A 17,144-nucleotide genomic window follows, 5' to 3' on the forward strand; every position below is an offset into this window, starting at 1 on the left:
GGGAGAGAAGAGTGGGTCTAAGACTAACATTTTAAACTTAAATAAGGGCAGTTATGAGGGCATGAAAGCAGAACTAGCTAAAGTGAACTGGCACATTAGGTTAAGGGACTGGTCAACAGAGATGCAGTGGCAGACATTAAGGGGATATTTCAGAATGCACAGAATAAATAGATTCCAATGAGAAAGAAAAATTCCAAGGGGAGGAACCAGTAACCATGGTTAACCAATACAGTTAAAGATAGTATTAAACTTAAAGAAAAAGTGTATAATTGCGCAAAGATGAGTGGCAGGTCAGAAAATTGGACAGAATATAAAGAACAGCAAACAACTACTAAAAGATTAAGGAGGAGGGAAAAATTAGAATATAAGAGAAAGCTAGCTAGGAATATAAAAACAGATAGTAAGAGTTTCTATAGATATTTTAAAAAAGAGTCAACAAAGTGAGTCTGAGGAATTAATAATGGAAAATAAGGAGATGGCAGATGAATTAAACAGGTATTTTGCATCGGTCTTCACTGTATAGAGGATACAAGTAACATCCCAGAAATAGCTGTAAATCAGGAAATGGAAGGCAAGGAGGAATTCAAGAAAATTATAATCACCAGGGAAGTGGTAGAGAGCAAACTGTTGGACCTGCGGGTGACAAGTCCCCAGGTCCTGATGGACTTCATCCTCGAGTCTTAAAAGAAGTGGCTACTGAGATAGTTGATGCGTTGGTTTTAATTTTCCAAAATTCCCTAGATTTGGGTAAGGTTCCATCGGATTGGAAATAGCGAATGTAACTCCTTTTAAAAATAAAAGGGAGGGAGACAGAAAGCAGGAAACTACAGGCCTGTTAGCTTAACATCTGTCCTGGGAAAATGTTAGAAGCTATTATTAAAGATGTTATAGCAGGGCATTTAGAAAAATTCAAGGTAATCAGGCAGAATCAACATGGTTTTGTGAAAGGAAAATTATGTTTAACCAATTTATTGGAGTTCTTTGAAGAAGTAACGTGCTGTGGATAAAGGGGAACTGGTGGATGTACTGTACTTAGATTTCCAGAGGCATTTGATAACGTGCCACATCAAAGGTTATTGTGGAAAATAAAAGCTCATGGTGTAGGGAACAACATAATGACATGGATAGAAGAATTGTCTAGCTAATAGGAAACAGAGTAGGCATAAATGGGTCATTTTCTGCTTGGCAAGATGCAACGAGTGGTGTGCCACAGCGATCAGTGCTGGAGCCTCAACCTTTTACAATTTATATAAAAGATTTGGATGAAGGGACCGAAGATATGGTTGCTAACTTTGCTGATGACTCAAAGATAGGTAGGCATGTAGGTTGTGAAGAGGACATAAGGAGGCTACAAATAAATAGGTTAAGTGAGTGGGCAAAGATCTGGCAAATGGAGTATAATGGGGGAAAATTTGAAATTTGTCCATTTTGGCAGGAAGAATAAAAAAGCATATTATCTAAATGGTGAGAGATTGCAGAGTTCTGAGATGCAGAAGGATCTGGGTGTCCTAGTGCATGGATCACAAAAGGTTAATATGCAGGTACAGCAAGTAATTAGAAAAGCAAATAGAATATTATTGCTTATTGCGAGGGGAATTGAAAATAAAAGGTAGGGAGGTTATGCTTAAATTATACAGGGCATCAAGGAGCCCAGCAAAACTGGAGTCAATGGGAATCAGGGGGAAAACTCACCACTGGGTGGAATCGTACCTAGCGTAAAGGAAGATGGTTGTGGTTGTTGGAGGTCAATCATCTCAACTCCAGGACATTACTGCAGGAGTTCCTCAGGGTAGTGTCCTAGGCCCAACCATCTTCGGCTGCTTCATCATGTCCTTCCTTCAATCATAATCTCAAACATGGGGATGCTCGCTGATGATTGCACAATGTTCAGCACCATTTGCGACTCCTCAGTTACCGAAGCAGTCCATATAGAAATGCAGGCTTGGGCTGATAAGTGGCAAGTAATATTCATACCACACAAGTGCCAGGTTACGACTGGGTGAGGAAGGGGTCTCAGGCTCCCCTCTTGCCCCTTTCCACGTTTGGCCATAACAGGGTTTATCTTTTAAAACAGTGTTTTGTGGCTTCACCTCAGTGAGTCCTTGCTCACTGCTCTGTAATTGTAATTGTAAATGAACCAACCAGACAGGTTTTCTCAGGTTTAAAGAAGAAAGATGTAAGTTTATTAACCTCATCACTGTAACCCAGTTAAAATTACTAAATTATGCGACACAACCACGCTAGCAAACACACATACAAATAGATACAGAGGGAGAGAAAGAATAAAAAGGGGAGGTTTAAGTAGGGTTGGCACAGTGGCAGCAGTGTGTACCATCTACAAGATGCACTGCAGCAACGCACCAAGACTCCTTAGACAGCACCTTCCAAACCCATGACCTCTACCACCTAGAAGGATAAGGGCAGCAGATGCAAGGGAACACCACAGCCTGCAAGTTCCCCTCCAAGTCACACACCATCCTGGCTTGGAACTATATCGCCGTTCCTTCACTGTCGCTGGGTCAAAATTCTGGAACTCCCTCCCTAACAGCACTGTGGGTGTACCTACCTCCCATGGACTGCAACGGTTCAAGAAGGCAGCTCACCAGCACCTTCTCAACGGCAATTAGAGATGGGCAATAAATTCTGGCATAGCCAGTGATGCCCACTTCCCATGAATGAATAAAAAAAATAGAATCCAGTTACTGTCTTTTGGTTTGGATGTAATGTCCTTGGTTAGAGTTGAAGTCTTGCAATTCTCCCTGGAGCCCAGTGCACACTTTCAAACTTGCTCCTCTGGTACCAGAAGGCTGAAGAGGTCCTCTGTCCTGAGGCTTAATATGCTTTCATGGGTCCCTGGGACTTTATTTGGGAGAGAGATGGAGAGCGCGCTTCCTTCTCTTTGGTCTTCAAATTGCAGTCTGCTATCTTTCTGTGTGGCACAATTCAAACAGTTCCCAGTCTGGCCAGCAGGTAAGTCATGTGACCAGCCCTTTGTTTGAAATAGCATCTTCTGCGAGGGTTGTTGATTCTCAAGGTTCTCCAGTCACACGCGGTGGGGTGTGGAGCTCTGGCTCTTACACAAAGAAGGTTGATTATGATTGCCCAGACCAATCTTGTTAATTAAATCAGAGCAGTTCCATTGTGTCTCTATTCAGCTATCTCTCAGAATCTAAATGTGCAGCCATGTTTCAGCTGTCCAACTCTGTGATCTTTTTTAAACATGTTATGTGCAACGTCCAGTAAAAGGGTTCAAGTAGTGTTCCATCTGACAAAATTAATATGTTTCCATTTGGCAGGTGTGGTTTCCATCATACAGGCAATGACTATCTCCAACAAGAGAGAATCTAACCATCTCCCCTTGACATTCAATGGCTTTGTGATCGCTGAATCCCCCACTATCAACATTCTGGGGGTTACCATTGACCAGAAACTGAACTGGAGTAGCCATATAAATACCGTGGCTACAAGAGCAGGCCAGAGGCTAGGAATCCTGCGACAAGTAACTCATCTCCTGACTCCCCAAAGCCTGTCCCCATTTACAAGGCACAAGTCAGGTGTGTGATGGAATACTGTCCACTTGCCTGGATGGCTGCAGCTCCAACACTCAAGAAGCTCGACACCATCCAGGACAAAGCAGCCCGCTTGATTGGCACCCCATCCACAAACATTCACTCCCTCCACCACTGATGCACAGTGGCAGCAGTGTGTACCATCTACAAGATGCACTGCAGCAATGCACCAAGGCTCCTTAGACAGCACTTTCCAAACCCGCGACCTCTACCAACTAGAAGGATAAGGGCAGCAAATACATGGGAACACCACCAGCTGCAAGTTTCCCACCAAGTCACACACCATCCTGACTTGGAACTACATTGCCGTTCCTTCACTGTCTCTGGGTCAAAATCCTGGAACTCCCTTCCTATCAGCACTGTGGGTGTACCTACCCCACATGGACTGCAGCGGTTCAAGAAGGCAGCTCACCACCACATTCTCATGAGCAATTAGGGATGGGCAATAAATGCTGGCCTGGCAGCGATGCCCACATCCCCATAAACGAATAATAAAAAAAACACATCTGGGGTACTGTGTACAGTATTGGTCTCCTTACTTAAGGAAGGATGTAAATACTCGGGAGACAGTTCAGAGAATGCTTATTAGACTAATACCTGGAATGGGTGGGTTGTCTTATAAGGTTGGATAGGCTAGGCTTGTATCCATTGGAATTTAGAAGATTAAGTGGCCACTTGATTGAAATATACAAGATTTTGAGGGGTCTTGACACGGTGGATGTGGAAAGGATGTTTCCTCTTGTGGGAGAATCTAGAACTAGGGGTCACTGTTTGAAAATAAGGAGTTGCCCATTTAAGACAGAGATGGAGACATTTTTTCTCTAAGGGTCGTGAGTCTTTGGAACTCTTTCCCTCAAAAGGCAGTAGAAGTAGAGTCTTTAAATATTTTTAAGGTGGGTAGATGGATTCTTGATAAACAAGGGGGTGAAAGGTTATCGGGGGTAGGTGAGAATGTATAGTTGAGGTTACAATCAGATCAGTCATGATCCTATTGAATGGCGGAGCAGGCTCGAGGGGCTGAGTGGCCTACTCCTGCTCCTAATTCATAAAATTTGACACCGAGCCACATAAGGCGATATTAGGGCAGATCACCAAAAGCTCAAAGAGGCAGGATTCAAGGAGTATCATCATGGAGGAAAGCATGGCTGTCAATGCTGGAGCAATTAAAATTGGGAATTAAGAAGCCAGAATTGGAGCAGCGCAGATATCTCGGAGAGTTATAGGGCTGGAGGAGCTTACAGAGATAGGGAGGGGCTGGCCATAGAGGGATTGGAAAACAAGGATGAGAATTTTAAAATTAAATGTTCCTTGACTGGGAGCCAATGTAGGTCAGCGAGCATGGGGTGATGGGTGAACGGGACTTGATGCAAGTTTGAACACAGGCAGCAGAGTTTTGGATGACCTCAAATTTACAGAGGGTACAATGTGGGAGCAGTGTGTTCGGAAAGTCAACTCTAGCGATAACAAAGGCATGGATGAGGCTTTCAGCAGCAGATGAGCCGAAGCAGGGGTGAGTTGAGTGATGTTAGGGAGGTGGAAATAGGCGGTCTTAGCGATGGTGTAAGTAAGTGGTTAGAAGCTCATCTCAGGGTCAAATACAACACTAAGGTCATGAACAGTCTGGTTCAGCCTCAGAGTTGCCAGGGAAATGGATGATGTCAGTGTTTGGGGAATGGCGTTTGTGGTGGGGACTGAAGACAATGGCTATTTACACTCAAAAATAGGCAATCTCATTGTGAAAAGGTTTTAATAATTTCGTCACAATTCATCCTGAGACACTTTGTCACTTGCTTCGCTGACATCGAAGAAAAAAATTCACTGGTAGTCTTGGGAGAAGGTCCGTCCTTGATTTACATTTACCTCATGCCTTCCTGTCTTAAAGACAGCTGCAGTCTTTTCACATTTGTTGTTAGGTCTCTTTTCTTTTATAATTGCATACCCGTTGGACAATTTGTATTGTCCTTTGCACAACCTAGGCCAAACTGGTAAACTCACTCTCCTGGGAAATTCAATGCATGCATGCCAATGGAGGGAGGGATTTGAAACTGGGTTTTCTGGTTGAGTTTAAGAACGTAACAGTTGACGAGGAGGCCACGAGGAAATGTCTTTGCGTAAGCAACGTTACTGGACAAGTTGACGAAAAATCTCTGAACTGCTTCATGGTGCACTGCATTTAAGACATTGCTGAGGGGGAGTTTTGCCAAACCAAGATTTCTAAACCTCACATGAAAAACAAGAGTATTTCAATGTGGTAAACCACAGTGCTCCAGTCTTCAGGAGATATTTAGAGCAACTCTTTGCAAAAAGAATGCAAAGCAATTTGCTACACAAGATACAATTAAGTCATAACTCATTTTCCTGCTCATATGTGTTGCATAAAATGAAGTAAAATAAAGTTTCACATCAAAGGGAGTTCAGAATCAGAAATCTCAAAAAAGTAACATGCAGACAGACTAGCGAACTAAATAACTAATCGTTAAACTGTATGCACAGTCTGAACTGCAGTTCACTGTCTGTACAGCATTTGAATCCCCTTGAAATCTTAAAAAGTCGCAATCCTAACTTCCTCTGCTCCTTTCCTGAAGGCATTCATTCACACTGCACCATGTGGCTTGGCAGGCATCCAGTACCTCACCCAAGTTGGCATTCTTCATATGAATGTTGGCATGCTATTCAATCATAAGGCCACTAAAGTGAAGCCCGATTCTATTAATCCCAAATCCACAATCCAAATGCATGCTTCTCAGCAAGTATTACCAGATGGAAATCAGGCGTGGCTCACTTCTTCCTTCTCAAGTCCACGGTAACCCATTGTAGTCTAACCCTGCCAGATCGCTATGTTCCTCCAATCTGGCCTCTTGCACGTCCCCAATTTTAATTACTCTCCCAATGGTAACTGCGCCTTAAGCCTCTCCGCCCCACTTCATTTATGACACTCCTTAAAACGTACTTTTTTGGCCAAGTTTTTGGTCACCATCCGAATAGCTCCTTATGTGGCTCAATGTTAAATTTTCTTTGATAACGCTCCTGTAAAGTGCTTTGGGACTTTTTACCATATTAAAGACACTATTCACTCTCTCTTCACTCACAGGCTGAGAACTGAACCCGAGACCTTCCAGTACTGCACCAGTGACTTTAGCCACTAAACTGCTAGTTTAGCTGCAACCTCAATTCTTTAAAATGCATCACAGTAAAATCAGTTTTGCTTTTGATTGTTTATTCTCTGACAAAATAATTAAACGCTTAAGTTAAACAAGTAAAGTGAAATGGTCAGAGTCTGATTTTATTGAGACAGGTTGCCCCATTAATCACCCTGCCATTCTATAGCCTGCATTCTGTGCTTTCCTGGGTGCAGTGATTTAAGAGGCTCAATGACCTTCACTCTGGCCTGGTGAGTGCACTGCGACACCCAGATGACAGGCCTCCAGGTCTGAAGCCACCAGCAGACACACAAGCTGAGCAGCCTGAGGGCATATGGTGCTCCTGAACATGGGAGAAATGTGTGCCCAGGTTAATTACTGACCCATGAGCAAGGCTCAAATCCCTAAGGCTACAAAGGAGCAGACAGCACTGATAAATGCAACATCTTTCATTTTTAAAAAATTTTATTTAGAGATACAGCACTGAAACAGGCCCTTCGGCCCACCGAGTCTGTGCCGACCAACAACCACCCATTTATACTAATCCTACATTAATCCCATATTCTCTATCACATCCCCACCATTCTCCTACCACTTACCTACACTAGGGGCAATTTACAATGGCCAAATTACCTATCAACCTGCAAGTCTTTTTGGAGGTGGGAGGAAACCGGAGCACCCGGCGGAAACCCACGCAGACACAGGGAGAACTTGCAAACTCCGCACAGGCAGTACCCAGAACTGAACCCGGGTCGCTGGAGCTGTGAGGCTGCGGTGCTAACCACTGCGCCGCCCTTATCTAAATAAATCGCTGGAATTGGTGCGAGAGGCCAGCATTGCCTTATTTCTCTCTCTCTCTCTTTTGTTCTTGCAGAAAAATGCCAGGGAGAAGTCGCACACAGGAGGAGGAGTGACCTAGCTCCTCATCCTGACCGCAATGGAGGAGGCAGCAATTGACATTTTGAGGGTGGCGTCGCATGAGAAACTGGGTGATGGAAAGATAAAATCTGTAGATGAAGGGGATGGAGTTCACCCCTCCCGTGCAACAGCCTGACAAGATTCAGCTGCATTGGGAAGCCTCAGCTTGCAGAGGCATCGACTGTCGGAGGTGGGTTCTCATGGTCTCATGTCTCCCACACGGCCAGTTGTGGAGTGGGGAGTAAGCCAGCATGGCAGAAACATCACTGGGGTCCTCAGCCGAGATGGAAACCACAGAGCCACTGTCACACCACTCAAGCACACTCTCCACCAGCACAGATACACTCACATTGGTGGGTCCTCGTGCATGATTAGATAGGGTAGCACTGGGTGAAGAGCACGTCATGATTGAGCAGGAGGTGAAAGAGGCAGAGGCAGCTGTGGGCAGTTCCTCTTGGAGGGCGCAGGACAGACATAGCCGTGTTCAGCTGGGTGGAAATGTACAGCCTCGGGAGTCACAAGCAAGACCATTCTACTTTGACCAGCAGCATGAGATGTGTGCCCACATCAGAGTTCCCCGAGGCATTGCGGAGTCATGGACTAAAAACGGAGGAGTCCATTCAGCTCAGGTGTGTCACCATGTAGAATTGACCGAGAGTGAAGGCCACTGTGCTCACTGGGGTCATTGTGATTGTGTAAATTGTTATTTTTTAATGACATTGGAGATGTTCAGCTATGATCCCAAATGTGTGAGCTTCCATTCTTTAATGGCAAAACTAAAAAGAGGGATGAAGTGATGAAGGGAGGCAATGATTTTTGAGCGGGGACACTGACTGCTGGAGAGATGTGTACCATGCACGGTCGGTAAGAATGGAACTATTCAAGGTTGTGTGTTTAATAAATGTGTTCTCACAGTTAGAGCAGAGTGAGTGCCAGGGTATGCAGTCCTGCTGAAATGAGTAGCACTCAGATGAAATGTGCCTGGATCAAAATATGCCTTAGTGTTCATACCATCCTGATGAGTGCTTTGACTCTTGAGATGGCCCCAGGCACCTCCCTGCACAGCATGGGCACCATTCTGTTCAGTAACTTCCTCCTCCTCTTCCTTTTCCGATGAACTGTGTTGAACTAGTGTTTTACCCTCTTCAAAGGTCCACACCTCTCTGAAGGACCATGTGATGGACAGTGCAGCAGACCACCACAATGCAGTAGTGTACTGCAGGGTGCCACCCAACTGACCCAAGCACTGGAACCGCATCTTCAGAAGCCCAGTGGTGGTCCTTGTGAGCAGATGGCTTCGGTTGTAGCGCCTCTGTGTCTCTGTCTCAGGGTCACATAAAGGTGTGAATAGCCATCCCTTCAAGGGATAGTCCTCGTACCCTCAAATCCATCCATGTAGTTTCACTGGTGACATGAAGAGCAATGGCACCCTGAACTGCAAGAGGATGAATGGCATCGTAGCAGCTACCAGGATTGTGAGCGCACATATGCAAACAGTTCTTGTTGTAGTTGCATACCAGTTGAACATTCAGGGAGTGGAAGTCTTTCCTGTTGGTGAACCTCAGTGGCTGCTCACTCAGTGCCTTGATGACAACATGGGTGCAATCGATGATGCCCTGCACCTGGGAAATCCAGCAATGGAGGTGGCTACCACTGCCCTTTGTGCCTGCGAGGCCCCATCGGTTTGAAATTTTATGTATGGCCCAGCTCTTGCAAATAAGGCATCAGTGACTTCCGATAGGCAATGGCATGCTGTCGCTTGAGACACGCCAACAAGGTCCGCTGCTGATCCTTGGAACAAGCTAGAGGCGTAGAGGTTTCAAGGCCACAGTATCTTTGACGGCTATTGGTTGAGCACAACAAACAGTACTGCGAGGGCACAAATCTCAGATATCATCTGCCTCAATAGACACACACGAGACACTGATTCTCTGACATGTCCGGGTAACTTCTTCAGCGGTACACTCGATGCTGAGGGTTTGGCCTTCGTTGCCTTCCTGCCCCTCATTCCTCTCCACTGCCCTCCTCATGCCCAGGGCTCAGCATTTGCTCTTGAGGATTTGATCCTCATTGTTACTCGTCCCTATTTCTGAGTACCTTAATCCCATGTCCAGCTGTTGCCTTGCTTGGGTTCAGCTACACTCTCAATGCTTACTGTATCCCGCTGTTATGGCCCCACATTCACTAGAGGGTCACAACCCCCTCAACTGATCAAGCATGCGCACATCCCTTGTTCTGGTAACACTGCTCACCCAATGGCAAGTGTGTGCCAATGGATGAGCACCCCTCTCAGCCTTGCACCTTTTTATGAGCCCATCTCATTGAATGGCACGGCCATGATTGGCTCTACTTGGCCTGTTCCACATCCAGTGTGGAGCCCGTGCATGCCGACAAACATTGCAGACTTTACCTTAACGAGCTGACAACAAGCTCATGAACAGTCTTAATTAGGCATTGTAAGAATAGGGTGGGTTGCCAGGTCCTGCCTCACAAAGACTGCTGACCATGAGAACGGCACTGGGAAACCGGCACGATGGCCAGCGTCTGGAAATTACCTGCCTCCCTAGGTTCCCGCCTGCCTCGGTTCCTGCCCCCTTTTAGCCACCAAACTCCTGCCCATGGTATTTCCCTAGGGAACGAGATAATTGCATCACCTCTGGCCCTCCCGGTCAATTCCTAACATCCAACTACAGACCATAAACAACAGAGACCAGAGAATGGTGTCTGTTTAGGGGGAAAAAGTAAAAATTATGGGATTAAAGAGTGTTTTAGAATTGGAAAACAATGTGAATTACTGAAAACATTCGTAAAATAAATGAATATAGTTTTAGCAAGAAATATTGGAGCCAAGCATAAGTATCACTTCTGGGTTAAAAATAAGTAATGGTAAGTAATCTAATAGTGTATAATGTCAAATAATCCCAGCACAGAACAATTTGGAACTTAATTTCCCCATATGCTCTGATTGCATGCACGCACATTCACACAACACTCACCCACACACGACTGCATATAATAAGCATCTCAATACAATCAAAAATATCAATTTTATGGCTACCTCTGGATTCAGAACATCACAGGATAAAAGAACCAGGACTTCTATGCTGAATATCCGTTCATGCTTACTTGTAAGTTAGGTTGAAGCGATCCCATTTGAGCATCTGCGGAGTTAATGTGTACCTCTTCTTTCTTGCCTGATGCTGTACTGTGGAGTGAATGTCAAGCACCAGCAAGCTGGAAGGTGCAGCATTTTCCTAAAACATAGAGCCAGCAGTTGGTTAAAGAATTTGACTATTGAGCAGAATTTTTATAAAACAGTTGGTATGGGCTTATCAGTAAGAAGAACAGATTATGCAATGCTAATTATTTGGTTCATATCACAAACCCCTGTCAGGCTGACATAAAAACTTCAGTACGAGTAGAGGGGGACCACAGATCTGATGAACCATTAAACTCTGTCATGCAGTATTGGCCCCCTTGAGCTGCTACTGGTGCAAAACAAACCTGTGGGGCCATAACAAACAGGACCTCTAGGGTTGTAATCTCGGGATTACTCCCTGTGCCACTTGCCAGTGAGGCTAGAAATAAGAAGATAGTGCAGCTAAACATGTGGCTAAACAGCTGGCGTAGGAGGGAGGGTTTCAGATATCTGGATCATTGGGATCTCTTCCGGGACAGATGGGACCTGTTAAAGAAGGACGGGCTGCATCTAAACTGGAGGGGCACAAATATCCTGGCTGCGAGGTTTGCGAGCGTCACTCAGGTGGGTTTAAACTAGTGTGGCAGGGGGGTGGGAACCAGAGCAGTAGGTCAGCAGGTGAAATAACTTAGGGGGAACTAGTGAATAAAGCCAGTAAGACTGAGAGGAAGAGCAGGCAGGGAGATGTTGCTGAGCACAGCTGGACTGGTGGTCTGAAGTGCATTTGTTTCAATGCGAGAAGTATAACAGGTAAGGCAGATGAACTTAGAGCTTGGATTAGTACTTGGAACTATGATGTTGTTGCTATTACAGAGACTTGGTTGAGGGAAGGACAGGATTGGCAGCTAAATGTTCCAGGATTTAGATGCTTCAGGCAGGATAGAGGGGGATGTAAAAGGGGTGGGGGAGTTGCATTAGTGGTTAAGGAGAATATCACAACTGTACTGCGGGAGGACACCTCGGAGGGTTCATGCAGCGAGGCAATATGGGTAGAGCTCAGGAATAGGAAGGGTGCAGTCATGATGTTGGGAGTTTACTACAGGTCTCCCAACAGTCAGCAGGAGATAGAGGAGCAGATATGTAGACAGATTTTGGAAAGATGCAAAAGCAACAGGGTTGTTGTGGTGGGTGATTTTAACTTCCCCTATATTAGTCATAGTCATAGAGATACAGCACTGAAACGGGCCCTTCGGCCCACCGTGTCTGTGCCAACCAACAACCACCCACTTATACTAATCCTACATTAATCCCATATTCCCTACCATGTCCCCACCATTCTCCTACCACCTACCGACACTAGGGGCAATTTACAATGGCCAGTTTACCTATCAACCTGCAAGTCTTCGGCTATGGAAGGAAACCGGAGCACCCGGCGGAAACCCACGCAGTCACAGTGAGAACTTGCAAACTCCGCACAGGCAGTACCCAGAATCGAACCCGGGTTGCTGGAGCTGTGAGCTGCGGTGCTAACCACTGTGCCAGCCATATATTGACTGGGACTCACTTAGTGCTAGGGGCTTGGATGGGGCAGAATTTGTAAGGAGCATCCAGGAGGGCTTCTTGAAACAATATGTAGATGTTCCAACTAGGGAAGGGGCCGTACCGGACCTGGTATTGGGGAATGAGCCCAGCCAGGTGGTCGAAGTTTCAGTAGGGGAGCATTTCGGGAACAGTAACTATAATTCCGTAAGTTTCAAGGTACTTGTGGATAAGGATAATAGTAGTCCTTGGGTGAAGGTGCTAAATTGGGGGAAGGCTAATTATAACAATATTAGGCAGGAACTGAAGAATTTAGATTGGGGGCGGCTGTTTGAAAGTAAATCAACATCTGACATGTGGGAGTCTTTCAAACGTCAGTTGATTAGAATCCAGGACTGGCATGTTCCTGTGAGGAAGGAGGATAAGTTTGGCAAGTTTCGGGAACCAGAGGACATTGGTAGGATGTTGAACGAATACTTCACATCTGTCTTCACCCAAAAAAATGAGGATGTGGATTTGTAACTGAGAGAGAGAGAGACTGTGAGGTTCTTGAGAAAATTGTCATAGGGAGTGACAAGGTATTGGAGGTTTTGGAAGGCTTAAAAGTGGACAAATCTCCAGGTCCGGACGATTTGTGTCCCAGGATGCTGTGGGAGGCGAGGATGGAGATTGCAGGGGCTCTGACCCTAATTTTTATTCCTCTTTGGCCACGGGGGAGGTGCCAGAGGACTGGAGAACAGCTAATGTGGTCCTACTATTTAAGAAAGGTTGTAGAGATAAGCCAGGGAACTACAGACCAGTGAGTCTCTCGTCAGTGGTAGGGAAACTATTGGAGAAAATTCTGAAGGAGAGAATCTATCTCCACTTGGAGAGGCAAAATTTGATTAGGAATAGTCAGTGTGGCTTTGTCAGAGGGAGATCATGCCTAACAAATTTGATTGAATTTTTTGAGCATGTGACCAGGTGTGTAGATGAGGGTAGTGCAGTTGATGTAGTTTACATGGATTTCAGCAAAGCCTTTGACAAGGTCCCACATGGGAGACTTATCAAGAAAGCAAATGCACATGCGATACAAGGTAACTTGATAAGGTGGATTCAAACTTGGCTTAGCTGTAGGAGACAGAGAGTGACGACAGACAGCTGTTTTAGTGACTGGAAGCCAGTGTCCAGTGACGTACCACAGGGATCTGTGCTGGGTCCCCTATTGTTTGTCATTTATATAAACGACATAGATGACTATGTGGGGGGTAGGATCAGTAAGTTCGCGGATGACACAAAGATTGGCAGAGTGGTTAACAGCGAGGTGGAGTGTCTTAGGTTACAGGAAGATATAGACGAGATGGTCAAATGGGCAGAAAAGTGGCAGATGGAATTTAACGCTGAAAAGTGTGAGGTGATACACTTTGGAAGGAGTAATGTGACACGGAAGTATTCAATGAATGGCCTGACACTGGGAAGTTCCGAGGAACAAAGGGACCTTGGCATGTTTGTCCATAGATCTCTGAAGGCAGAAGGGCAGGTTAATAGGGTGGTGAAAAAGGCATATGGGACATTTGCCTTTATCAATCGAGGCATAGATTACAAAAGCAGGGAGGTCATGTTGGATATGTACAGAACTTTGGTAAGGCTACAGCTGGAGTACTGTGTGCAATTCTGGTTGCCACATTGTAGGAAGGATGTGATTGCATTGGAGGGGGTGTAGAGGCGATTCACCAGGATGTTGCCTGGGATGGAACATTTAAGCTATGAAGAGAGGTTGGATAGGCTTGTGTTGTTTTCACTGGAGCAGAGAAGACTGAGGGGTGACCTGATCGAGGTGTACAAGATTATGAGGGGCATGGACAGGGTGGATAGGGAGCAGCTGTTCCCCTTAGTTGAAGGGTCAGTTACGAGGGGTCACAAGTTTAAGGTGAGGGGCGGGAGGTTTAAAGGGGATTTGAGGAAGAACCCAGAGGGTGGTGACGGCCTGGGAGGGTGGTAGAGGCGGGTTGCCTTACATCCTTTAAAAAGTACCTGGATGAGCGCTTGGCACGTCATAACATTCAAGGCTATGGGCCAAGTGCTGGCAAATGGGATTAGGTAGACAGGTCCGGTGTGTTTAATGCATCGGTGCAGACTCGATGGGCTGAAGGGCCTCTTCTGCACTGTATTATTCTGTGATTCTGTGAACCTTGGATAACAAGGGATATTGTGAGCCTAGTCAAAAAGAAAAAGGAAGCATTCGTAAGGACTAGAAGGCTGGGAACAGACAAAGCCCTTGAGGAATATAAAGAAAGTAGGAGGGAACTTAAGCAAGGAGTCAGGAGGGCTAAAAGGGGTCATGAAAAGTCATTGGCAAACAGGATTAAGGAGAATCCCAAGGCTTTTTATACGTACATAAAGAGCAAGAGGGTAGCCAGGGAAAGGGTTGGCCTACTCAAGGACAGAAGAGGGAATCTATGCGTGGAGCCAGAGGAATGGGCGAGGTACTAAATGAGTACTTTGCATCAGTATTCACCAAAGAGAAGGACTTGGCGGATGATGAGTCTAAGGAAGGGAGTGTAGATCCTCTGGATCATGTCGATATCAAAAAGGAGGTGGTGTTGGGCGTCTTGAAAAACATTAAGGTCCAGGGCCTGATCGGATCTACCCCAGAATACTGAGGGAGGCAAGGGAGGAAATTGCTGGGGCCTTGACAGAAATCTTTGTATCCTCATTGGCTACAGATGAGGTCCCAGAGGACTGAAGAATAGCCAATGTTGTTCCTTTGTTTAAGAAGGGTAGCAAGGATAATCCAGGAAATTATAGGCCGGTGAGCCTTACGTCAGTGGTAGGGAAATTATTGGAGAGGATTCTTCGGGACAGGATTTACTCCCATTTGGAAACAAATGAACTTATTAGTGAGAGGCAGCATGGTTTTGTGAAGGGGAGGTCGTGTCTCACTAACTTGATCGCGTTTTTTGAGGAAGTGACGAAGATGATTGATGAAGGAAGGGCAGTGGATGTTGTCTACATGGACTTCAGTAAAGCCTTTGACAAGGTCCCTCATGGCAGACTGCTGGTACAAAAGGTGAAGTCACACGGGATCAGAGGTGAGCTGGCAAGATGGATACAGAACTGGCTTGGTCATAGATGACAGAGGGTAGCAGTGGAAGGGTGCTTTTCTGAATGGAGGGCTGTGACTAGTGGTGTTCCGCAGGGATCAGTGCTGGGACCTTTTCTGTTTGCAGTATATATAAATGATTTGGAGGAAAACGTAGCTAGTCTGATTAGTAAGTTTGCGGACGACACAAAGGTTGGTGGAGTTGCGGATAGTGATGAGGATTGTCAGAGGATACAGCAGGACATAGATCGGTTGGAGACTTGGGCGGAGAAATGGCAGATGGAATTTAATCCGGACAAATGTGAGGTAATGCATTTTGGAAGGTCTAATACAGGTGGAAAGTATACAGTAAATGGCAGAACCCTTAGGAGTATTGACAGGCAGAGAGATCTGGGCGTACAGGTCCACAGGTCACTGAAAGGGGCAAAGCAGGTGGATAAGGTAGTCAAGGAGGCATACGGCATGCTTGCCTTCATTGGTCGGGGCACAGAGTATAAAAATTGGCAAGTCATGCTGCAGCTGTACAGAACCTTAGTTAGGCCACACTTGGAATATTGCGTACAATTCTGGTCGCCACACTACCAGAAGGATGTGGAGGCTTTGGAGAGGGTACAGAAGAGGTTTACCAGGATGTTGCCTGGTCTGGAGGGTATTAGCTGTGAGGAGAGGTTGGATAAACTCAGATTGTTTTCACTGGAACGACGGAGGTGGAGGGGCGACCTGATCGAGGTTTACAAAGTTATGAGTGGCATGGACAGAGTGGACAGTCAGAAACTTTTTCCCAGTGTGGAAGATTCAGTTACTAGGGGACATAGATTTAAGGTGCGAAGGGCAAAGTTTAGAGGGGATGTGCGAGGCAAGTTTTTTTTTTTACACAGAGGGTGGTGAGTGCCTGAAACCTGTTGCCGGGGGAGGTGGTGGAAGCAGGTACGATTGCGACGTTTAAGAGGCATCTTGACAAATACATGAATAGGATGGGAATAGAGGGATACGGACCCCAGAAATGCAGAAGGTTTTAGTTTAGACAGGCATCATGATCGGCGCAGGCTTGGAGGGCCGAATGGCCTGTTCCTGTGCTGTACTGTTCTTTGTTCTTTGAAACTGCATCTTTTCAGCATTAGAAAAGAGCAAAATATCCCATTGAACATTAAAACATTAACTGGCATTTGGGTGCAAGTGCACAGACTATCAACATGCAGAGGCTTGCTTTTCCTAAGCAGTAATGTACAGCCAGCAGTGTCATGTATTATTTCAGCTCTCAAGACTGTAAAACAGTTGCAGATTACTCGAGTACAACAGGGCCTTACGTTAACTTATGAGCAGTTTGTCACACGGTTTCAAATAAATAGAGTACCTTGGACCATACAAAATTAACTAGATAAACTGTGCACCTAACAATAAAATACCTAAGTTATTGAATTGAATTCATTCACATACTTTATATAACTAAGTTTTTCCCCCAACATGGACCTCTTCACTTTCACACAACTCCCAGCAACAAAAAAGAAAAACATTTTCTCAGCTTGGCTAATTCACAATAATTAGATCAATATGAATTATTGGGGGTTTAGACAAACACTCCACTGAAAAACAACTAGCTGGGGCAAATGGTAAAAGGGAGAAATGATCTGATGCTGCACAATGTTTAATAAACAACATTTGAACTCCCAGGATGTGCTGAGGATTGAAGCCTGATATCTATATTTTACCACCCATTTTTTAAGCCCTCTTCGTATTGCTGTGCTCCTTTTTCAGCT

The 17,144-nt window shown here is 45.4% G+C and overlaps 1 protein-coding gene across 1 annotated transcript in view; it reads right to left on the minus strand.

The window, feature by feature from the left end:
• mmp23ba (matrix metallopeptidase 23ba) overlaps window positions 1-17,144 on the minus strand; it is a 36,580-nt gene that overhangs the window by 17,262 nt on the left and 2,174 nt on the right. Inside the window, exon 2 of the mRNA XM_068016892.1 lies at window positions 10,754-10,881. Within this exon, the coding sequence (XP_067872993.1) occupies window positions 10,754-10,881 (128 nt within the window). The remainder of the gene's footprint in view (window positions 1-10,753; window positions 10,882-17,144) is intronic.

The sequence above is a fragment of the Heterodontus francisci genome, chromosome 37, assembly GCF_036365525.1.
Source record: "Heterodontus francisci isolate sHetFra1 chromosome 37, sHetFra1.hap1, whole genome shotgun sequence".
NCBI classification, from domain to species: Eukaryota; Metazoa; Chordata; class Chondrichthyes; order Heterodontiformes; family Heterodontidae; genus Heterodontus; species Heterodontus francisci.